At 51.6% G+C, this 24,240-nt stretch overlaps 1 protein-coding gene and 1 non-coding gene across 4 annotated transcripts; one reads left to right on the plus strand and one right to left on the minus strand.

The window, feature by feature from the left end:
* Positions 1 to 1,948: 1,948 nt before the first annotated feature.
* On the plus strand, positions 1,949 to 17,280 carry CARD19 (caspase recruitment domain family member 19). Of its 3 annotated transcripts, XM_065947140.1 has the most exons (6): positions 1,951 to 2,132; positions 13,384 to 13,526; positions 14,977 to 15,130; positions 16,354 to 16,413; positions 16,659 to 16,730; positions 17,016 to 17,280. In XM_065947140.1, exons 1-6 carry the CDS (start codon positions 2,126 to 2,128, stop codon positions 17,129 to 17,131), a joined length of 552 nt encoding a protein of 183 aa, XP_065803212.1. In that variant the 5' UTR covers positions 1,951 to 2,125; the 3' UTR covers positions 17,132 to 17,280. The 3 variants fall into 3 exon arrangements, with proteins under 3 accessions (XP_065803214.1, XP_065803213.1, XP_065803212.1); XM_065947141.1 differs by lacking the exon at positions 16,354 to 16,413 and having other exon boundaries at positions 1,950 to 2,132; XM_065947142.1 differs by lacking the exons at positions 16,354 to 16,413; positions 17,016 to 17,280 and having other exon boundaries at positions 1,949 to 2,132; positions 14,977 to 15,134; positions 16,659 to 17,009.
* Positions 10,861 to 10,990, minus strand: LOC136143923 (small nucleolar RNA SNORA27). Its single transcript, XR_010658424.1, has one exon. It is a non-coding gene; the product is annotated as a small nucleolar RNA SNORA27 (small nucleolar RNA).
* Positions 17,281 to 24,240: the final 6,960 nt, after the last annotated feature.

Genomic DNA, 24,240 nt, shown 5'->3' on the forward strand with positions numbered 1-24,240 from the left:
TCAGCAACTGCAGCCACTCCCATCAATACCCAGTAAGGGGACTCAGAATGGGAAAGAAAAGGATCATGGCCATAGATAGCTATGGTGCATATAAAAGGGATGACTTCAATGAACCCAAACTTTTGCATCTTTCCATACAAAGAAAAGCAATAAATTCATCAACTTGAGATATCTGGTTTTCTTTACTAAACTTTTGATGTTTCAACTATCTGGTCTTCCTTGCAAAACTTCTATATATCCTGGCTCTTCCCTTACCTCTTTGGAGCAGTCCCTCAGAGCTATCTGAAAGGCTACCTCCCAGTACTGAAGTCCTTAGAAAAAGTTTGGCAGATAAAACAGAGCTCAGTTTTCAGTTGACTGCTTCAAAGTTAGGAAGGAACTAGGATACACAGGAATTTTGCTAAAAGAACAAAAAAAAATCCACAAAGAAATTAAAAAACCCATGCAGTTGAACATCGAAAGATTACTAATTACGAAAACAGACACTTCAAGTTAATGATCTTAGAGCTTTATTATCTTTGGGAAGATGCAAGAATGTGGGTTCATTGAAATTATTCCTTACATGCACATCTCAACTATCTGAGGCCAGTATCTTGTTTTTCTCCATCCTAAATTCCCCCCAAAGCGAGCGGTAAAGAGGCAAATGGCATAATAGTGGGTATCATTTACCTTTTACTGGGATGGCAGGCAACATTTTTTGTCTGCAGAGTCATGACCCAGCAAGAATGATGCAGAGTAATGTGGGGGTCAGGCCAGTTACCCTGGTGGGCAGGATGCCCCTCCCTCTGGGAGGACGGCGCCCTAGGACCTGGAGCAGGCCTGGACTTCCTCTATCACCCCCAAGTCATGTTATACAATCTTCCTGTCCAAAGTAGGTGTTGTCCCCCCCAGCTTAGGATAGGCCCTGCCTGGACTGCAAGGAGATCCAACCAGTCAATCCCAAAGGAAATCAGTCCTGAATCGTCATTGGAAGGACTGATGCTGAAGCTGAAACTCCAATACTCTGGCCACCTGGTGCGAAGAACTGACTCTAGAAAAGACCCTGATGCTGGGAAAGACTGAAGGCCAGAGGAGAAGGGGCCGAAAGAGGATGAGATGGTTGGATGGAGTCACTGATCTGATGGACTTAAGTTTGAGTAAGCTCTGGGAGTTGGTGATGGACAGGGAAGCCTGGCGTGCTGCAGTTCATGGGGTCGCAGAGTCCGACACGACTGAGCGACTGAACTGAACTGAACCCCTCCAGCAAGCATCCTCCAGTTTCCTCATGGGAGAGGGGAACTCGGTGGTGGCGGGGCGGGGGGCGGCGCGGCGCGGAAAAAGCAGAAGCACCACTGACTGTGTTGCGAATCTCGCCGGCCCGCCAGGCCAAGACAGGGCTGGACCAGGGCAGACCCAAGGTGGAGCCAGGCCTGGGCGGAGAGAGTGGGCTACAAGCGAAGTTGAGTCAGAGTTGGGGTGAGGCTCGAGTGAGGGGAGGGGCTCAGGACTGCGCAGCGACGTAGCTAGCGCCGAGGGGGCGGAGCTAGAGTGGTGGCGGTGTCTAGAGTCCGGACACGGTGGTGATTGAGCTCAGAGCAGCGGGGGCGGAGCTCAGTGAGGGGCGGGGCTGAGGGCACCTCCTGTGGGCGGGAGAGAGGCACAAGGCTTTCGGGGGCCCGGTAACTAATGAGGACCGAGCGAGGGGCGGGGTTCAGCGTTGTGGTCGCGACCTAGTTAACGTCTGCAAGGGTGGGGCTCAGTGAGGGCAGGGTTTAGAGCCCTCGCGTTGACCAAAGGCTGGGCCCTGGATTCCCGGAAGGGCGGACGCAGTGAGGGGCGGGGCTAAGGGCTCAGCGGCGTCCGTAGCCCACGCGTTAGGAAGCTGGACTGCGGCGAAGGCTGGTGGTTTTAGACCCTGCGGCAGCGCCGCCGACGCCATGGGCGGGGCCTAGCGGGAAGGGGCGGGCTCAGTGAGGGCGGGGTTAGAGCTTAGCAGAGAGGATACCAGGGGCGGGGCCCACCGGGAAAAAGCGGGCCGGAGCGGGAGGCGGTCACCGGGGCCCACGGGCAACGCGCGGACAACCACACGGACTCACAGCGGCAGGGGCACGGGTCGGGTCGGCCGAATGCACGGCGTGCCGCCGCCATGACAGGTGAGCGCGGTCCGGGGTCGTGCCTGCCATGCGGGGACAGGCACGCGGCCACGGTGGCGCGTAGGGTCCGAATGTCCCGATACCACTCCTCGCTGTGACGGCGAGTGACCTTGCCCGTGACTGCGTGCCCTGTCGACAGGACGACGGCACAGGGGCGCGCGGCCCAGGGCTGTGTTCTTTGGGGGGCGAGGCCAGGCCGGGTCTGGGAGGGTGCTTGGGGGGCGGAGGCCATGGACAAGCTCTGGAGAGTTCTGGTGGGCAAAGCCACGTCAGGCCCTGGAGGCTTCTGAGCGTTAGGGGCCGAGCCTTGGCGTGTTCTGTGCTGTGATACCAGGTCAAGCCGTGGAAGGTTCTAGTGGGCGGGGACCAGGTCTTGGGTGATTCCAGGAGGGCAGAGGCCAACGTATGTCTGCAGGTGGGGAGCTGCTGGGGTGAGGATCTGTGGCCTGGCAGTGGGAGATGAAAGTAAAATTGGTGGTAAGGAATACTCTTTGGGGTTCTGCTGTGCTTCGGAGATATAGAAACTCCTGATAAAAGGCTGTGTCTTCTATTAGGAGTCACCTGAGGAGACTGCCCTTCCTGGGCAGTGTGTGGTTTCTGTGGGACTCTGGTATCTCCCAGGCTGCACCCCTTGTCCAGGGACAGGCCCAAGGGAATCTTGCACACAGACTCTATCTCCCAAGGCTTTGTGCTCCGTCTGGACTGCCCCAGCCCCTCCAGCTCTTTTTTTTTGCCCAGAATGCAGTCCCCAGCCCAGCCATCCTCCAAGGGCCTTTCTGGAATGGGGACCCACCCACCACCTTCCTGATCCTGAGCAGAGTGACCCTGCTCTGTGGACCTTTCCCTGTAGGAGAAACTCCATGAGACTAACAGGCTGGTGAGAATCCATGACAGTATAATCAGGGAGTGTGGTGGCTTCCAGAAGCCATACCTTGTATCAGGGAATGCTTCTGAGGTAAAAGTCACCTAGGGTGACCCACAGGGTCTGGGAGGCCCCGGAAGTCCCTGTTCTCTCCCTAGCTGTCACTGGAGTCCCAGCCTAAGTCCCACATACAAGTAAGATTTCATGGGCAGGAACCTGGTGATTTCCAGGACACCAGTGTGTACCAGCCTAAGCCAGAAGAGACCCCCAGGTACTACTCACTCCCCTTTCATCTCTCTGAACTATTTTTATCTGTGGCTACTATTTCTGAGTAAAGTAGGTCCTCTGACCTAGGGTTTCAAATGTGACGGTTTCAAATATATGTATTTTTTTTTAATGCATACATACTACTGAATTCTGGCTGAATTCTCAGATGCAAAATTATGGATACGGAGGACTGACTGTAAAGTAATGTGTGGATTTTTGACTCCTCAGGGTCTGTCCCACAACCCCCTCACTGTTCAAAGGTCTATTGTACCTACTGTGCATCTGGCCCTGCATCAGGTGCTTCCTACTCAGGCCTGCTGTATGGGGAAATACGGAATATCTCTGTGTGAATGAGAAAACAAAGACTCAGCTTGGGCATGCCCTAGACCGCTGGGGCAGTCAGTGGCAGAGCCAGGACTAGACTTTGCCCAGGGCCACCAATCCCCCTTCTCCCTACTGTCTCTGTGTCTTGGTTTTCTAGAGATCTCTTCCCTCAGAGCCATTCATTTTGGGGATGGGGAACTAGGGCCCAGAGAGTACAGACCTGGGAGGCTGTAGGTCCCAAGTTCCTGGCTTACTGTCTCCATGCACCAATAGCAACCTGTCTTGTCCTGGGGCGTTTATGAAGGGTCTCAGAGTGAGCATGTGGAGCCTGATGCATCTGCCCAGGGCCCGAACTGACCAAGTATCACTGTAGCAATTACTGTTGCTGCAGAACCAACCCCTTCCTTGTGGTGTGCTGGGGAGTGGGCCGTCTCAGCTCCATGCCTGAGGCCAGGTTGGACACTGGGACAGGAGGGGATTCTGGGAGATTCAATTTGGGAGGGGAGGTTGAGGCCCAAACATCTGGACTTTGATGGGGGTGGTGGTGGTTGGGGAACTCAGGAAAGTCTCTTGAAGGGAGGACAGTGAGTGTGAGTTAGCCAGGTGGAAACCATAGGAAGAGGTGTTCGTGTCCCTGGGAATCCAAGGCAGAATGATGCAGTTGGGCGTTGGTGTGCAGGGTTGGCTCAGGGGCTGGGAGACCTGGTGAGGGCAAGTGAGGCCAGCTCCCACAGGGCCTCCAGTGCCAGGTCAGGCTAACAGGTTGGCCAGCCTAACCATGCTTGTGGTGCCAGGAGGGCAAGATGATGGGGGAGCGGGACTTCCGTGGTCACACAGTGGATAAGAATCCCCCTGCCAATGCAGGGGACATGGGTTTGATCTTTGGTCTGGGAGGATTCAACATGCCACGGAGCTTCTAAGCCCGTGCACCACAACTGCTGAGTCTGTGCTCCGGAGCCCATGAGCCTCAACTCCTGAGCCCATATGCCGCAGCAGCTGAAGTCCGCCTGCCCTAAAGCCTGCCCGCTGCACCTACTGAGCCTGTGTGCCTAGAACCTGTGTTCTGCAACAAGAGAAGCCACTACAATGAAGAGTAGCCCCTGCTTGCTGCAACTAACGAGAGCCTGCATGCAGCAGTGAAGACCCAGCGCCCCCAAAGAAAAATCGACAATGGGGGAGGTAGGGCTTAGCAAAGGTTGCTGGCGAAGGTCTGGTGAGTTTTTATGCCAGCGCATTCCTCTTCCTCCTTCCTTAAAAACTATCTGGGACTGTCACTTGGGACCAAGCTGGTTTCCTTTCTTGTGCTTCGTCATGCCTGTGAATGGCCGCCCGGGTGTGGTTTGTGTGCACAGCTCACAAATGGCCACAGGAAGCATGGGGCACGGCAGAGCCCAGAGCTGCGGTCCCCAGGCTATGCCATTATATGCCAAGTGACACACAGCTCCAGGCAGTGGAGGCCCCCCTGGCTGGCAGCCTGCAGAGGGGGAGGAGCCGGTGCAGAAGAGCTGGTCACTCTCCACTGAGAGCCCTTGCCCTGAGCCTTGGACCTCTGTCCATTCGTTCCCACAGTCTTTAGTGAGTGCTCTGTGTGTGCCAGCCCTATGCACAGGTGCACACGCTGGCAGTGCTGGGCAAGACAGCCCATGGCTCAGTCAGGAGCAGACAGGATGCAGCTAAATTGCATGATTATTTAGTAGATTGATCAGAGAGGCAGAAATGGGCCCCAACACTGTGCCTGGGTCCTGAACTCAATCCATCACTCTCCAGCTGATTGAGGTCTTAAGCAGGTACCTTATCTACTTATGGTGCCTCAGTTTCTCCTTCTGAAAATGAGGGTAGTGGTCATGCTTGTGTAGCAGAGCTGACGGAAGAATGATGATGCATAGAGCTCTCAGAATGCCCAAGCATGGGTCCCAGTCCGTGAACTATGGCCAATATTGTTAACTCTTTAATCAGAGAGGCTACAGGTGATGAAGCCAGGTGGTCAGGAGGGTTCTGCCACGTGGTGGTGACAGGTGTCTCTGCATCCCTATCCATGACTTCTTTACCATGTTGGAGCTGCTGACAAGTCTGTCTTCAAAGTATACTTTCAGAGACTGGGAGAATCAAAAGTTAGAAATTCTTATTCTAGGGGAAATAGACCATCCAGGAGGAGGTAGTATCAGGAGAGAGAGATGAGAAGGTAAAGTCTATTGAGTTGGGCCCATGGAAGAAATCAGGAGGAGGCCCCACTTGTTCCAACTCAATGACCCTATTTTTTAAAAATCAACTTTATTGAGGTACTGTTTACTTATAAATACACTCATTTTTAGGGAAAAATTCTCTTAGGTTTTGACAAACGTATATACTCATGGAACAACTGGCCCAGGCCAAATCAGGCTAAAATGTTACTGTCACTCCAGAAAATCCTTCATGCTCCTTTCCAGTGAACACCACCCAATCCAAGAATTCATCTCCTTTCTGTGACTGTCGTTTTCATCTTTAAAATTCAACAGTGGAGGGTTTCCCTGGTTGCTTAGTGGTAAAGAATCTGCCTGTCAATGCAGGAGACATGGGTTTTATCCCAGATCTGGGGAGCTCCCACAAACTGCAGAGCGGCTCAGCCCTTGTGCCACAACTATTGAGCCCGGGAGCTGCAACAGCTGAGCTCTGCGCAGCCTAAAGCCCATGCTCTGCAACAGGAGAAGTCATTGCAATGAGAAACGTGTGCGCCGCAACTAGAGAGTTGCCCCTGCTCAGCACAACCGGAGGAAAGCCCGCACAGCAGGGAAGACCTAGCACAGCCAAAAATAAAATAGATAAAATTGTAAAAGAAAAAAAATTTCAATGGAATTTCCAAATAGTATTTCTTATTAATTACTAGAATTTATTTTTGGAGCATTTTTAGTTTATAGACAATCGAGCAGATAGTACAGAGGGCTCCCCCCACCCCGTTTCCTCTGTTATTAATATCTTGCATTTGTATGGTTGTTACCTTAATAAGCCAGTAGTGATACAGTATTATTAATTTCAGTTGTTACTAACTAAAGTCCATATTGATATGATGGTTCATTCCTTGTGTTGTATACTGTATGTGTTTTGAATAATTCATGATGTCCTGTATCCACTATTACAGTATCATACAAGAAGTTTTACTGGGTTAAACATCTGTGCTCCATCTATTTATCCCTCCCTCTTCCATAACCCTTGGCAACCACTGATCTTTTTACTGTCTCCATTGTTTTGCATTTTCTAAAATATCATACACTTGGGATCATATAGTTTATAGCCTTTTCAAATTGGCTTCTTTAACCTTTAACAAAACTCATTTGTTTCCTCAATGTCTTTTTGTAACTTCGTAGGTCTTTTTATCACTGGGTTATATTCCATTGTAACTTATTAAACTGAACCACAGTTTAATATATTATCCACTTAGCTTTATATGTATTTTGTTGTTCAGTCGCTAAGTTGTGGCCGACTGTTTGCAAGCTTGCTCAGGCTCCTCTGTCCTCAACTGTCTCCTGGAGTTTGCTCAGATTCATGTCCATTTATATGTATATGTGTGGTAAAATATACAGAACATAAAATTTACCATTTAAACCATTTCATTGGGATTAAATACATCCACAGTGCTGTGAAACTGTGCATTTCAAGAATTTTTTCATCATCACAAAGAGAAACTGTGTACTCATTAAACAAAAACTCCACTTTCACCCCTACCTGCAGCTCCTGTTAATCACTATGGTACTTTCTGTCTTTAGAATTTGCTTATTCTAGATAGTTCGTATAGTGGAATAATACATTTGTCCTTTTGTATGGGCTTCCCTGGTGGCTCAAATGGTAGAGCTGCCTGCAATGCAGAAGACCTAGGTTCCATCCCTGGGTCAGGAAAATCCCCTGGAGAAGGAAATGGCAACCCATTCCAGTATTCTTGCCAGGAAAATCCCATGGATGGAGGAGCCTTGTGGATTACAGTTCATGGGGTCGCAGAGAGTCAGACACAACTGAGCAACTAACATAACACTTCACTTCACTTGTCCTTTTGTATCTAATTTATTTCACTTAGCATGTTGTTTTCACGGTTCAACCATGTTTTTGAACCCATATATTAGAATTCCGTTCCTTCTTATGGTTGTATAGTATTTTGTATGTATACCAAATTTTTCTATCTGTTCATCTGTCTGTGGACACAGGTTGTTTTTACCTTTTGGCTTTGTGAATAAATGCTACTCTGAACTTGACGTGCCCATATCTGTTTGAGTCTCTGCTTTGAATTCTTTTGAGTGTATACCCAGGAATGGAATTGCAGATGTATTTGATTAACTATTTGAGGAACAGCCATACTGTTTTCCATAGTAGCTGCACCATTTTACCTGCCCACCAAGAGTGCATGAGAGTTCCAGTTTCTCCTCATCCTCATATTCATGTTCCCTCTCTCCATATATTTATTTTACCCTAATGAGTATGCCAGAGAAGGCAATGGCACCCCACTCCAGTACTCTTGCCAGGAAAATCCCATGGACAGAGGAGTCTGGTAGGCTGCAGTCCATGGGGTCGCTAAGAGTCGGACACGACTGAGCGACTTCACTTTCATGCTTTGGAGAAGGCAATGGCAACCCACTCCAGTGTTCTTGCCTGGAGAATCCCAGGGACGCGGGAGCCTGGTGGGCTGCCGTCTATGGGGTCGCACAGAGTCGGACACCACTGAAGTGACTTAGCAGTAGCAGTAATGAGTATGAAATGGTATCTCATTGTATTTTGACTTGCTTTTTGCTAATGACTGGTGATGTTGAGCATCTTTTCATGTACTTAGCAGTCATTTGTCTGCCTTTGGAGAAATACCTGTTCAAGTATTTTGCTCATCATTGTATTGGTTATTTTGTAGGATTTTTTGTTGTTGTTGAGTTGTAGGGGTTCTTTTTATATTCTCTGTCTTTCTATATATATTAATCCCCAATCAGATATATGCTTTGCAAATATTTTCTCCCATTCTATGGATTGTCTTTTCACTCTTTTTTTTTTTTAACTCAAAATAGGGTTAATTTCTGGACTTTCTAGTCTATTACATTGGTCTATATGTCAGTACCACAGTTTTCATTCCTGTAGCTTTGTAGTAAATTTTGAAATGAGGAAGTGTGAATCATCCACTTTGTTCTTTTTTCAGGATTGTTTTGGCTGTACAAGTCCCTTGAGATCCCATATGAATTTTAAGATTAAAAAAAAACAAAAAAAGATTTATTGCAGTTTGGATAGGGGTTACATTGAATTCCTGAATCACTTTGGGTAATATTGTCATCATCACAATATTAAGTCTTCCAACCGATGGACATGGAATGTCTCTCCATTTATTTGTATCTTTTAGCATTTCTTTGAGTAGTGTTTTGTAGATCAGTGTACAAGTCTTCCATCTCCTTGGTTAAATTTATTTCTAAGTGTTTTATTCCTTTTTTAAGAGTTCAGCTTTTTGTTGAATATGTTACTGAAGAGGTTTAGTCAAAAAGACCAAAGCCCATGTCATCATTAGACTTTTCAGATTCTTATTTCTTTGCCTGTGCTTTCTTCTCCTCAGTTAGGGCAGCAGTGGTGAAGAGGATGGGACCTGCTGCTAGTGCAGCACCAGCTGCTCGGGGCAGATCCACCGGCCCCCCATGTGGCAGATGAGGCTCCCGATATTGACACTAGCCAAAGCCTTTGCAAACAAGCCTGGCCAGAAAGAGTCAACATTTATACAGGCTGCTTTAAGGAGGGCACTGATTTTGTTGTTGTTGGCTGCACTGGGTCTTCATGGCTGCATGTGGGCTTTCTCAATATGATGTTGTTGTTTAGTTGCTAAGTCATATCCAACTCTTTTCGACCTCATGGACTGTAGCATGCCAAGCTCCCCCGTCCTTCATTCTCTCCCAGAGTTTGCTCAAATTCATGTGCATTGAGTCAATGATGCTATCTAACCATCTCATCCTTTGCCAGCCCCTTCTCCTTTGCCTTCAATCTTTCCCAGCATCAGTACCTTTTCCAAGGATCAGCTCTTTGCATCAGGTGGGCAAAGTATTGAAGCTTCAGCATCAGTCCTTCCAATGAACTTTCAGGGTTTATTTCCTTTAGGACTGACTGGTTTGATCTCCTTGCAGTCCAAGGAACTCTCAAGAGTCTTCTCCAGTACCAAATTCAAAAGCATCAGATCAACACTCAGCCTTCTTTATGGTTCAGTTCTCACATCCATATGTGACTCCTGGGAAAACCATAGCTTTGACTAGGCGGACCTTTGTTGGCAAATGATGTCTCTGCTTTTTAATATGCTATCTAGGTTTCTCATAGCTTTTCTTCCAGGGAGCAAGCATTTTTTAATTTCATGGCTGCAGTCACCATCCACGGTGATTTTAAAGCCCAAGAAAATTAAATCTGTCACTGCTTCCACTTTTTCCCCTTCTGTTTGCTGTGAAGTGATGGACCAGGATGCCATGATCTTAGTTTTTTGAATGTTGAGTTTCAAGCCGGCTTTTTCAGTCTCCTCTTTCACCCTCATCAAGAGGCTCTTTAGTTCCTCTTCACTGTCTGCCACTAGTGTGGTATTATCTTCATATCTGAAGTTGTTGATATTTCTCCAGCCAATCTTGATTCCAGCTTGTGATTCATCCAGCCCAGCATTTTACATGATGTACTCTGCATTTAAGGTAAATAAGTTTTTACGTTAAATAAGGGTGACAATATACAGCCTTGTCGCACTCCTTTCCCAGTTGTGAATCAGTCAGTTGTTCCATGTCCTGTTTTAATTGTTGCTTTTTAACCCACATACAGGTTTCTCAGGAGACAGATAAAGTTGTCTGATATTACCATTTCTTTTACGAATTTTCCACAGTGTGTTGTGATCCACACAGTCAAAGGTTTTGGCATAGTCAATGAAGCAGAAGTAGATATTTTTCTGGAATTCCCTTCCTTTCTCTGTGAGCCAGTGAATGTTGACAATTTGATCTCTGATTCCTCTGCTTTTTTCTAAACCCAGCTTGTACATCTGGAAGTTCTCTGTTCACATACTGCTGAAGCCTAGCTTCAAGGATTTTGAGCATAACCGTGCTAGCATGTGAAATGAGCGCAGTAGTACAGTGGATTACATGTTCTTTGGCCTTGCTCTTCTTTCGAACTGAATTGAAAACTGACCTTTTCCAGTTCCATGGTCACTGCTGAGTTTTCCAAATTTGCTGACATATTGAATGTAGCACTTTAAAATCCTTTAGGATTTGAAATAACTCACCTGGACTTCTGTCACCTCTACTAGCTTTGCTTGTAGTAATGCTTCTTTTTTTTTTTTTTTAGAATGAGGTTACAAGACAGACACCCAGTTTGCCTGAGTTTTAAAAGGTTATTTCCTTTGCCCCACTTGAATGACCAATAAAGACATCAGTCCAATTGGCAAAGTGAAAGGGGGTGTGTAGTAATGCTTCTTAAGACCCACTTGATTTCACACTCCAGAATGTCTGGCTCTAGATGAGTGACCATACCATCCTGATCATCTGGGTCATTAAAACCTTTTTTGTATAGTTCTTCTGTGTATACTTGCCACTTCTTCTTAGTCTCTTCTGCTTCTGTTAGGTCCTTATACTGTTCCTGTCCCTTATCGTGTCCATCTTTGCATGAAATGCTCCCTTGATATCTCCAGTTTTCTTGAAGAAATCTCTAGTCTTCCCATTATATTTGTTTTCCTCTATTACTTTGCACTGTTCATTTAAGAAGGCCTTCTTATCTCTCCTTGCTATTCTCCGGAACCCTGCATTCAGTTGGGTACATCTTTTCCTTTTTCCCTTGCATTTCACTTCTCTTCTTTCCTCAGCTATTTGTAAGGTCTCCTCAGACAACCGCTTTGCCTTCTTGCGTTTCTTTTCTCGATACATATTTCTCAATGCTTTTATTTCTGACACTTTTGGTTACCAAATGTGTGTGGGGTTTTCCTCTGTCAAGCAGTTTTCCAGTTCTCTGGTGGACACCAACTGGGGGTCCTATAAATTTAACTCAGTTCTTACACCATCTGTCTGGAGAGTGTCAGATCCCACAGGTTCACTTTAGGCTCAGTCCCACAAGATTGCCCCCACTTGAAATGCCAGTCACCAGTCCAGGCTGCCCCCTGTGCTTCTAACTGACAGCTATAAATCAGAGTTCCCCTGACTGTCATTTGCTAGAGCAGTTCACAGAACTCAGGAAAACACTTACTGTTCACAGTTTGTTACAAAGGATATTTCAAGGATACAAGTGAACATCCAGGTGGAAGAAATGCATAGGGCAAAACATGTGAGAAAGGGCATGGAGCTTCCATGCTCCTCCCAGGCACCTCCATGCGTTTAGTAACTGGGAGGTGCTCCACACCCCACTTTGGTAGGGGGGAAAGTTATGGAGGCTTCCTTAGGTAGGCATGAGCTTCTCTGGTGGCTCAGCTGGTAAAGAATCTGCCTTTAATGCGGGAGACCTGGGTTTGATCCCTGGGTTGGGAAGATCCCCTGGAGAAGGGAAAGGCTACTCTCTCCAGTATCCTGGCCTAGAAAATTCCATGGACTGCATAGTCCATGGGGTTGCAAAGAGTCGGACATGACTGAGTGAATATATATTTCTTACTGTAAATCACAGTATCACAAATCTATTCTGTCAATCTGTGCCTTTTGATTAGAGAGATTAATCTATTTACATTTAATTACTGATAAGGGACAACTTGTTTCTACCTGTTTGCTGTTTGTTTTCTGTATGTCTTGTAGCTTTTTTGTCCTTCATTTCTTCCATTCCTTTTGTGTTGATTTTCTGTAGTAACACATTTGGATGTTCTTTTGTGTATATTCAATGGACATTTTCTTTGTGGTTACCATGGGGGTTATGTTTAATATGATAAAGTTACAGCTATCTAATTTGAATTGATGCCAGCTTAACCTCAGTCACATACAGAAACACCTCCTATACGGCTCTGCCTGCCCGCGCACCAACCCCCGCATCCCCTGGGTCCCGCAGGAAACAGGACAAGCTGCCTCACATGGGCAAGGTGGTGCACTTGTTCAGGTAGCTAGGGCTGCAGGGACTTCAGACATTTCCTCAGAGATTCTTTGCCATCTGCCCACCAACTTCTTCCCTTCCACTCCCTGCCTTTAAAGGCTTGTCATTCTAAGGGACATTCTTAATGGGAAAGATAGTGTAACAGTGATGTTTGAATGATGATTCGGAAAGAAAAAAACAAAAGAAAAAGCATTTCCCAGCCTCCTGGGTAGCAGGCATATTGGTCTGCTGTTTGTGGCAGCTTCCCAGGGCCTTGCAGATACTGTGTCTGGTGGCTGTGCCAGCTCAAAGTGGAGGCCACTCTAAACCCTGAGCTCCTGTCTGTCTATCTCCTGTCCCCATGACAACGGTGGCTGTAGGAGCTTTGGAGTTGGGCCTTCTCTGCGCTGCTGTGTCCTTCCTCAGGCCTGGCTATTTCCAGAGAGGACTGGGGGACTCCACAGACAGCAGACTCTTCACCCTTCTGAGTTTTTTCGTGATAAGCTCTCAGGCATAGAAGAGAGGAGGAGCCAGAGGCTCTGCTCTGCTTTTGAGCACTCTGTACCTTTATCACTGCACCCACCCACCCCACTGTTTTGCAAGGGGATTGGCATGACATGGGGGAATCCTGGGCTGTGCATGAGTCGGGACGTCAGCAGTTGTCCAGATGCTTACAGCTGGTACACCTCTTGGTGGGCACGGGGCCCTCCTGTGGAGCTCTTGCCATGGCTGTGTCACGGTGTGTGGGACTCAACACGCCCTTCTTGGGCTGTGCTGGCTCATGTCCTTCTGTGTTCTCTGCTTCTGTTTCAGAGCAAACCTACTGTGATCGCCTAGTCCAGGACACTCCTTTCCTCACCGGCCTCGGACGCCTGAGTGAGCAGCAGGTGGACAGGATTATCCTCCAGCTAAACCGCTACTATCCCCAGATCCTCAGCAACAAGGACGCAGAAAAGGTGCCAAGAAACCTGAGGCTGCTCTCCCATTCCTTCCTCTCTGGGCTGGGAGGAGGGGGGTGGAGCAGGACAGCTTGGAGGTGAAAACCTATCTCCTTGGGGTGACCTTGGGCCTAGAACATCAGTTTTTTGAGCTTTAGTCTCTTTAGATGTCATCAGAACTTCTAGCCCCTTTCAGAAATGCTGGAGGATCACAGGGAATGTGTGACAACATGAGACAGACCTGGGAGGGGGAACAGGGGAGTACCGGGGTGGGAGGGGAGCAGGGATACCAGATTCACTCTGCTGAGTGCTGCAGAGCTCTTCACTCAGCATCTTCTAAAAGTTCAAAGTGGGCAATCACTTTGGGTGTGATCTGGCCTGTCCTGTTCGGGGACACTGGGTGAGGGTAGGTGCTCCTTGTGCACCCCACCCACCTCTCTGGCTCCCTTGTAGCACTGGGGGTTGGTGCCAGAGACTGGGGCCCTGGGGCAGGTGACCTGCCTCCCAGCTGGGCGGACAGAGCGAGCCCTTCTCCTCTTGGGGCACCCGTGCAGGGCTCTCTGGAGGGTTGAGGCCTCTCCAGGGGACCGATGGTATTGATCCTCGACAGAGCTAGAATCCACCCCCCACCCCGCTACTGGCTCAGATACTTGTTGAATTATAAAAGTAGTACAGTAAGTTAAAAAGTAGGGGCTCAAATTTCTGTCTTGTAATTAAAAGTCTAATATGCATTCATTATTTTTAAAAAATTTGAAAAGCTTCAGATGTTTACATGAGAAAAAGGAAACTCCTGCACACACACACCCGCACGGTTCCTTTCCTTGGAGATACCCGTGGTTTCGGCTGCACACCTGCCTTTGCTTTGCAGTTTCTGTACTTGTGGTTCAACACTAGTTCCTTGTAGAGTGGCCCATCACCACCAGGTGGCACCACCCGCCATCCCTCCACGTTCTGGGGGTCAGTGCAAGTACCCTGTCCACTGACCTTTACGGCCACCTATGTTTCAGTCAGCCACATCGAAAAAGCCACCTCTTTTTTCTGCTTAACCCTTGATATATTTTGTAAAACTTGAATCACATTCCTGTAGACTATGAACTACTAGAAGTTATCATTTATGCCATTACCTTGAAGGTTTCCTATAATGATCGTACTGTGTGCATTTATCATTTCCTTTTTCACACGTGGGAAAACCAAGTTAGCAAGCTGCTAAGTTTCCACACTTGGCATAATGTCACCGCCATCTTTCTTGGTGACCTGTCTAGGCCTCCAGTGGGAGTGCAAGGATTAGTGGCCGTGTCACACAGTCTTGGGCACTGCATGGGAGTGGTTGAGTCTTTGGTAGCAATTGCTACCTCCCCATGGGTGTTCCAGCCACCAAGGTGGAATCACAGCCATTGAGAAGGTTGGGGCTGGGGCTGAGTCCAGAGTCCTCCAGCCTGATCTCGTCTTGTACCCCTTCCTCCTCTAGTTCCGGAACCCCAAGGTGTCTCTGCGACTGCGTCTCTGCGACCTCTTGGGCCACCTGCAGCGGAGCGGTGAGCGGGATTGCCAGGAGTTCTACCGGGCCCTGTACATCCACGCCCAGCCGCTGCACAGCTGTTTGCCTAGCCGGCACGCCCTGCGTAAGTGCGTGTCCCAGCCGCCTGGCCTTGGCATCTCCTTGCTCAGCCCTTTGCCAGAGACAACCCTCTGGTTGTGTCTTGTGTGACCCTCAGAGAGTGTAGGGAGAGTGTTTCAGACAACACAGATCTCTCTGTCTCCAAGCTCCGTGTCTCTGTCTCTCCATGTCAGTGTGTGTGTCCGTCTCCATCTCTCTGTCTCCCTTTTGCTTCTGCTATTTCTTACACAAAAGTATCTGGTGCATGTAGTCCTCCCCGTTCCTCTATAATCGAATGAACCTGGGAATCCTTACCCTTCTGATCAGAGTTAGCTCACAGCTGTAGGCTACACCAGCCTTGAGTGAACTGCCTCCCAGGACAGAGGTTGTATCTAGTTTCACCCAGGTAGATCCTCAGGGTGTGGGTGTTTCTGTACAACAGTCTCTGGCACATATGGCTGGTCCAGGACAAGGTGTTTTGGTTTAGAAGTGCCAGCCCATGGCCCAGGAAGCTTGAGAGGGATCCTCTGAGCTGCCAGGATGGGTACAGGGAAGCCACGGGTACGGATGGCAACTCAGTCTTGAAGCCTCTGACCCAGGTCCCCAGGGTGAGTGGCTACTGTCCCTCAATCCTCACATGAAAGGCTGGAGGCCGTGAGGGGAGAGGTGGCTCCCCTCAGGCCACTCAGCTGGACCGGGGGCCCCAAGGACAGGCAGGCAGGACTGGGCCCTGAGCTGCGGCATGGAACGGTCCTATCACCCCAGCTGTCAGGACCACACAGCCCTGCCTAGAGTCGGGGACCTTCCAGGGTGCCCTCAGGGTTATCAAGGAGCTGGTTGACTAGGGACCCCCAGAGAGGTCTGGGGAAAGAGAAAGAGGGCCCTGCCCTCACTCAACATCATCAGACTTTGCACAGGCAGGTGTTTGCACTGTTGGGTGCCTTGTGGTTGCCAGGGAACAGTGAAATCCCCATCCCATGGTCCTCAAGTTCCCATGAAGTGGACAAACGGAGAAGACCCCCAAACTGTGCGGTGGTCCTTCCCTGGTGCTGACTGCCGGCCCCGCCTCCCTGGCCCCCCCTCCCCGGCCCCAGACACAGCCTGGAGGGCTCGGCACCTGCACAACCCAAGGGGCCTGGGTGGTCTTCGGGGAGGGCTTTGGCGGCCTCCTTGGTTTCTCGATGGCAGGTGACCACGTTACTCTCCAGCCCCCCCATGACTAACCACGCCCTGTGATTTTGTTTCCAGAGAACTCAGATTGCACAGAGCTAGACTCGGGCACCGCAAGCCGTGAGCTCAGTGACAGGGGTAACCGCCTCCCACATCCCTTTTCTCTGTCCCCTGACCCAGGGCTCCACCTCTGTCTCGGGGGCTTCTCATTCCAAGTTGGGTTCCGTTCCTGGCTGCCCATTGGACAGACCCCGTCAGGGTGCTCACTAGGGGCATCCCTGCCTGGCTGACCCCAGCACAGGGTGTGAGCCTGTCCTCGAGGCCTCTGGACCCCTCCCCACCCTTCAGGGCTCGCGAAGCTGCTCACCTGCGTTTCTCCCCAGGACCTGTGGCTTTCCTGACCTGCCTCGGCCTGGCCGCAGGCCTGGCGCTCCTCATCTACTGCTGCCCTCCAGGTGGGTGCTGCCGGGCCAGGCCTCGGCCAGCCCTCTCCACATCCTGGGGCTGAGCCCTGCCCAGTGGACGGAGGCCCACCCCTGAGGCCCCTCCTGGTGACGCAGTGTGGCATGCCTGCCGTCGCTCTTCTGCCTTGCTGACCTTGTCCACGTCCTGGGTGGGAGCAGCGCCAGGCAGACCCTCTTGGCGTGGGAACCCCACATCACTCAGGTGTGGGCTGGTGATGCTGCAAGGACGAGAGAAGGTACCTTCTTGAGGAGTTCTGAGACCCCCTTGTCTTCCAGACCCCAAGGTGCTGCCAGGGGCCCGGCGTGTCCTGGGCTTCTCCCCTGTCATCATTGACAGGCACGTCAGCCGCTTCCTGCTGGCCTTTCTCACAGATGACCTGGGGGGCCTCTGACTGACCTCAGCCCGGCCCACCTGCGCGCTTGCTCTCCAGGGGCTTGCTTCATTCCTAAGTGTTTATTTCTTGCTATTTATAATTTCTGTAATAAGCACTTTACTTTCATTGTACAGAGGTGTTCAACAATATTAAATGTTTGAGTCTCATCCCTTCTCCCAGGAGTGTTTTCTAGACGATTCCAATTCAAGAAATGACAGCGTCTCTAGCTAGGGTTGATCTTGTGGGTTCTTCACTTCCTGAGTCCAACCCAAGACTCAGGTCCTGCTGAGGCCGTCTTCCCGGACTCCTCGGGGCCTGGGTCTCACCCCTGCACGTGGACTACCCCGCCCCCCCCAGGTGTCCCCGGCCGTCCCCAGTGCGCACTTCCAGGTACAGCCCTGCACGTGTCCTGTTCCCTCCTTCTGTGGCCTTCTTCCACTGCTGCTCTGCAGAACTCCCTGCCTTGAACCCTTCTTGCCATCTCCTACCTGGAGCACTGTTGGTCCCCATACCTGCCCCCGCCCATCTCCGTTCTGTCCCAGTTCTCAGCCCCAGGTCCGGAGGATGGACAGGCAGGCCCTCTGGACTGCTCTGTTACCCTTCCTCAGTTCACAGGGCCACCAGGGCCAAAGGCAGGGCACCAAACCCTCTTGGATGTGTACACTCACCCTTCTGTGTCCACAGGGACATTGCTATGACAAGATCCTGAGCCTGAGACCAGGAGGTGAGACAGATGGGTGCAAGCTCCCTGACTGAGGGGACAGGCCCTTGTCCCCAAGGCCATTACAGGGCTCGGCTCAGAACAAGGGGCCTGCGTGTGGCCAAACCCCAGGCCGTTGGGAGGGCCGTGGAGGGGCACCAGCCAAATGCCTTGTGATGCTGTAGTGGTTGCATGTGTTACTTTGACTCCTCCCACAGCCCCAGAAGGTGGGGGCTGCTGCCCTTGCTTTCCTGACGAAGAAGCTGAGACTGAAAGGGGAGGTCACTGAGCCAAGAAAGGAGGACCCGGCACGTGAGGGGCTCGACCACCATCTTCATTCCCTTCCTATGACATGTCCCAGGGGGATACCCCCCATCAGCCCTCTTGTGTCTGTCTAGTCACCAGAGCCAACACCCAGTTCCTGGGCCCTGTGAGGCTCCTCCGACCCTACTGTCCGGGAGATGGAGCCCCTCCCTCCTGGGGAAGCGGTGACCTTGGCTTTGGGGGTCAGGGACACATATATGGTCAGAGCCTAGACATGAACACAAAGTCTTATCCCTAATCCCAGGTGGAGAGGAGGTTGAGAGACAAAAAGAGAGTCCACAGAACCTTCTTGGACTGTTAGAGATGAAAAGTGTAATTGTGCCATTTGAAGTCTTAGGCTCTGGCTCCTCACACCCTCCCCTAACAGCCTGGGGGAGCCCCTTGTTGGCCACACACAGCCCCTTGTTCTCAGAGCAGAGCCCTGTAATTGCCTTGGGGAGATGGGCCTGTCTCCTCAGCCAGGGAGCTTGCACCCATCTGTCTCACCTCCTGGCCTCAGGCTCAGGATGTTGTCGTGGAAATGTCCCTGTGGACACACAAGGGTGAGTATACACATCCAAGAGGGCTTGGTGCTCTGCCCTGGACCCTGGCAGTCCCCACCGCATGGCCCCTGTTCTCTGTGGGTACCCTCATGACCAGTGAGGGAGCTGAAGCTCAGTGCCCAGGACCACACGGCACCCGAGTGCCCTCGCCACATGCACGCGCACACATGTACACACAGACGTGAGAGGTGTGCACAGTGCTCAGAGATACACGTGCGCATGCACAAGGCTTGGCCCCTGATGGGTTCCTCTTCCTGCTGCCTCCCTCTGTCATCTCCTTCCCCTCCAGCCTCTTTCTGGGGAAACAGAAGTATGTCAGCCCAAGAATCATCACGTGCTTGCATTTCCCACTGGGGGTTTCCAGAGGTACGAGGGCTGACGCCAGGAATGATGCTGCCGCTGGGCAGGCCCTCAGGAGGGGTTCCCTCAGTCTCTCACAGCATGCGGAAGGGAAGCGAGACGGGAAGCAGAGGAATTAGCGTCACAACGTGGTCTCTGGCCCTCATTCAGTCAGCCTGTGGGTTCATTCACTCCTTTGTATGCCCAGTCATTAAAGTGAGGGCCAGGGCCTGGGAGAGCCAGGCAGAGGAGCCCTCCACCCGCCCTGAAGCCCCGGACAGCACGGCTTACCGCTAGCTCCTCCATCTCTGCCCTGCTGGTCCTGGGGGTTGGCTCCAGACTCTGAGCCTTAGTTGACCCATCTATTCAAAGAGGCAGGACCCCTCCTTGAGCATGGATATCCTGAGCTGCTTAGTCCTGCTTTCTGACAGACGTGCTTGGGTAAAAGTGACACGTGCCCAGTGAAAGTGACAGATAGCACTGGGTAAAGGGCACCGCTGGGTGAAGGCGCCAGATGCCTGACCGTAGGTGATCGAGACATCCGGGTAAACGTCAATGAGGCCACTGTGTGTGGGGTGCAGGCAAAGCAGACGCCAGACAAGCCAGTCCCTTGATCTCAGTCTTCCAGTCTCCCGAAATAAATGTTACTTATATACCCCACTGATATATATATATCCTTTGTGATTAGCAGTCCTGAACTATTAAGTAGAAACACCTTTGAGGGGACATTCCAGAAACAGGCTGTGGCAGGGAAGGTCCTGGCACTTAAGTACTTACCTGTGAGGCTCTGTGGCAGGGAAGGTCCTGGTACTTAAGTACTTACCCGTGAGGCCCTGTGGCAGGGAAGGTCCTGGCACTTAGCCGTGAGGCCCTGTGGCAGGGAAGGTCCTGGTACTTAAGTACTTACCTGTGAGGCCCTGTGGCAGGGCTCCATCCCCTGAATGAGGGGCAGTCGGTGCCACTCCTGGGTCTCAGGTGAGCTGGTGAGTTGCGGTAGTCCAGGGCACCGATTCCCTTGGCTCGAACTGGGCCACATCTTGCTGACTTTCTCCTTTCAGCAATGACCCACCCAAGGCCTTTCCCTGGTGGTCCAAATCAGCCCCCCGAGTTCAGGCTGTTCTGAACCCCCTCTGTGGATCCCAGCCTCAATGGCCCCTTCTCCAACTGTGCCTGGACCTGGTGCCCACAACCGAAGTCTGTGACAACAGCCCAGACACCAGCCAGGCCCCTCTCCCATCTGCTTGCCCCTGACTTGTGGCTGCCATACTATGACCACACTCCTAGGCTGGGACTGGGGGAGGTGGAACCATGGAGCACCCATGTCTAGGCACAGCACCACTCCCCATGAGGCCCCCCTGCCAACTACCTGCTCAGTCAGTAACCATGACCTGGAATGAATTAAGTCCATCAAGGTGTGGAAGAGGTCAAGGGTCACAGTCTTACTTGCTGGCCCCCTGGGACAGACCCTTACCTTCTGTCCCCTGTCCCTACCTCCATAGCTCAACAACTGGAACTGCTCATGATCCATACCCACCCACCTTTGCACATGCTATTCCCTTATCTGGAAGACTACTAACCACTCCCCCCACCTACTCAACCTTCAGATCTTTGGTAAAATGCCACCTCAACTGGGAAAGTCCCCCCCAAACTCTAGTAAGAAGAGTAGTTCCTCATCTACCACAGTACCTAAGCTACCTCAGTGCTGGGATGACTGTCCCATCTCCAATCTGCCTGGGTGGGGAAGAGCTCCCAGGTGTTGGGAGGGGAGTGAGGGAGGATGTGAGGAGGGTGGAAGGGAGGGAAGTGACAGGGTTGTTCAGGAGGAGTGTGTCTGAGAAGGAGGTGTGTATGTGAAGAGCAGAGGTCCTGTGATGGAGGCAGTTAGGGCCCTAGATGCTCTCAGGGATGTGGTTTCAGGCCCAGTGAAGTAACAGTCTGTTGCCTATGGAGCCGGAAATGCAACTGCAATTTGCACAATGCAGGGTTCCTCTCTGGAAGAAGGCACAAGATCTGGATAGGGGTGCTGACACTGCTGGAATCTGGGGTTGTTATTTCCAACCCGCCAGGTCAGCACTCTGAGGACTATCTCAGAGTGCCCACGCCACACACCAAAACCTCTGCACAAACCCCAGACCTGACCAAGTTGCAGGTCAGGTCCTTGCTGGATGGGCCCTGGGGCCCCAATCTTGTAGACTGTGTGGGGGTTTGGGAGCATGGAGCAGGTGCCCTTCCTCAGCGCTGGCTCAGTGGCAGCTGGCACCTCAATTCTTATCCCACTTGGAGGCAGGACTGGAGCCCCATATCCCCTCAGAGGGCATTGAGGCCTAGGGCAGAGTCTGGGGGGGCACTGCTGCCATGGGGCATCTTCCCTGGGCCACACAAAGACCCAGAAGCTTAAGCAGTTAGCTTAGTTTCCGCTAAAATAAGTACTCGAGAGAGAGAAGAAAAATGTTAGAACATTCTGCTCGTGGATTCTTAAAAGTAATGTAGTGAGAAAAGAGGAATTAAATTCCATTAAAGGCAGGTGGGAGAAAAGGTGCCTTGAGAGAGAGGGAAGTGGGTAGGTGGGTGTGGCAGGTGTGGAAGGAAGGAACGTTCCCACTCTATCCTGGAGCAGAAGTCCACCTTCTCACTCCCCTGGCCCCATCCCATCCCATCCTGGCCCACCTTTCTCAGAGCTCCCTGCCTCACCCTGTCCTTCCCTCTCTCAGATCAAGTGGGCCTGAGCCTTGAAGGGTGGACACTGGGGATGGAGAGTCAGAGGAGGAGAACCCCAAGGTGACCTGGGGATGATTCATCTGTCCCTACCCCTATCTGTCATCTATCTATACCTATTTATCTATCATCTATCTGTCTGTCTTCCATCCATCTGTCCATCAATCTGTAATCTTTTTGTCATCCATCCGTCATCATCTCTCTATATTGTGCAGTGAAGAAGTTAAGCACAAAATCCTCCCAGCTCAGTCACCCCAATTCCTAGCTCTTCGTGACTTCCCCCTCCCCCGCACTGACCATCCTACGGTCCTTTAAGGCCAGCCCCAGCTCATGTGGCCTTGGGGCTGATGCACCACAGGCTTGTCCTTCCACAGGGCTCCCTCCTGGTCCTGGGTCCTGGAGCATCAGCCTTGAGAGCTCCCCCACTCTTGACTTCCCCGCGTGTGTCCCTCTGTGGAGTCTCCTAACTCGACGCATACGTGTCCCTGCTTCTTACTCCTTGAGCCCCTTGCTTACTCTCAGGGTCTCTGCCGTCCCCTGGGATGGCAGAGTGGGGTCCCCAGAAGGGGCAGCTGCACAGCAGGGCTTGGCCCTGACTGGCTCTCTGGGCCCCGTTTTTTTTTTTTTTTTGTCTATCCCTTGGCCACTGTAACACACGTGCAGAGCTTGGAACTTAAGGAGTGGATCTATTGTAGACATATACTAAGTACCCAGACTAAGTATGCCAGACAGTGCTGAGCACAGGCTTTGAGTCGTTGCATCAAGTGGAAGGGCAGAGCAGATCAAACAGAAGTACAAGTATGATTAGGGGTCCACCTCCTTCCCCAGCTCAGGCAGAGCTCCCTGAGCCTTCAGAGAGATGGTGAGCAGGACCCTCCTTCTCAGGCAACAGCCCTGATCATGGGCCAGATGACGTGGGGGTAGTCAGGGCTCAGATGAGGGCCCCAGAGGGACACTGTGGGCAGTGATGCAGCCAATGACATCAAAGGCCGAGCAAACCCAAATGGCCCACTGTGACAGTGACCAGAAGCAGTGGTCAGGAGGGCCAGTGAGGAAGACTCAGGGCACAGCCCTGACCCTAAACTGCAGCACAAGCCAAGGCCCTGAGACACAAGTACATCCACAGTGAGGGGCGGGGGCGGGTCTGTTAACATGAGCCTGGGTGCTGGTGGGTGGGGAGGTCAGGGGCTGTCAGGGGTACCTCTGGGGGAGCAGCTGGGGCAGAGGCTGTCGGGGGCTGAATGCACATACCCACCCTCTTGTCGTGCGCTGTTCCCAATGTCCCTAGTGCCTATAGAGGCCAGCCTGATTTAGTGACCTAGGACCCATCCAGCCATCTGGGGCTTACCCTTTCTGGTCAGGTCTGGGCAAATTTCCTGTCCTGACCAAAGGAGGAACCCAGCCATCTGCTGGCCATGTCCATGGTCCACACAGGCTGGCATCCCTCTGGTGTGACTGTCAGGCAGCCCACACGGTAGGCCACAGACCGCTTCAGGCTACCCCAGGGCTATGGTTCTGGGTAGCCTTCACTTGTACAGAGCCCTGAGCGGGGCTGGACCTGGGGGCACGGGCCCAGATACCACCCTGGATCCACCACAAGGGCCAGGTAGTGGGGCAGGTTCACAGCTGGGAGACTGACCCCTGCTGCTTCCTGGCAATGAGACAGCTGAAGTGCTCATGGTGACCAGCCGCAGAGGTTGGCCTCTCTACTGCTTGGTCCCAGAGCTGTGCATCTGCCCTCCTCTGACCAGGTTGGCCCCAGGCTCATCGGCTCCTCTGGGAACATGTGTCCACCCACTGCCCACCTGCTGGTCTTGCTTCTTCAGGGATCTCATCCCATGTGTGAATCACCTTTAGTAGCCTTCTTTACCGGACATTCAGACACTCAGCAGAGCAGAGAACTGGCTCTGGGGCCCCAGCTCTGCAGTCCCCAGCACTTCCAGTCTTGCTCCCCTGTCCCTTTTCCCTGAGTTATTCATTTTAAAGCAAAGCTCAGATTAGATCATCTCACCCATAAGCACTCTTGTTTATCAATCACTCTGTGCTCATCTTTCAGCCCCACAGAAGACTCTGGGATCATCTGAACGTCTGTTGCAGCTGCCCCAGGCTCAGAGTGGGGAGGGCAAGAGAAGTGATGGGGGAGGGGCCTTGGGAGGTCCTGGGGGCTGCATCCCCCCCCCCCCCGCTCCAGTTGCTTGGAGGGAATTCTCAGCTATCCCACGGGGAGAGGCCTAGGCGAGGGCATTGCTGACTCGAGATGAGGGAATGGGGCCAGCAAGGATCAGAAAGGAGAGGACAAGGGGGCTGAGAGTGAGGGCTCAGTGTGGTCACAGGGTGGACGGAGGGAGCTGGGGGTCCCAGCCAGGTGAGAGGTGGCTCTGTGAGCCCCCAGAGACAGCACCTGGCCCTCAATGGTGTCTCTGCAGGGTCGAGGCTGGCTTGGCATCAGCCCCACTCTCCTTGATCCAGTACTGTGGGTATAGAAGGGAGCTAGTTGGGCATGTAAA

The sequence above is a fragment of the Muntiacus reevesi genome, chromosome 10 (assembly GCF_963930625.1).
Source record: "Muntiacus reevesi chromosome 10, mMunRee1.1, whole genome shotgun sequence".
Lineage (NCBI taxonomy): Eukaryota > Metazoa > Chordata > Mammalia > Artiodactyla > Cervidae > Muntiacus > Muntiacus reevesi.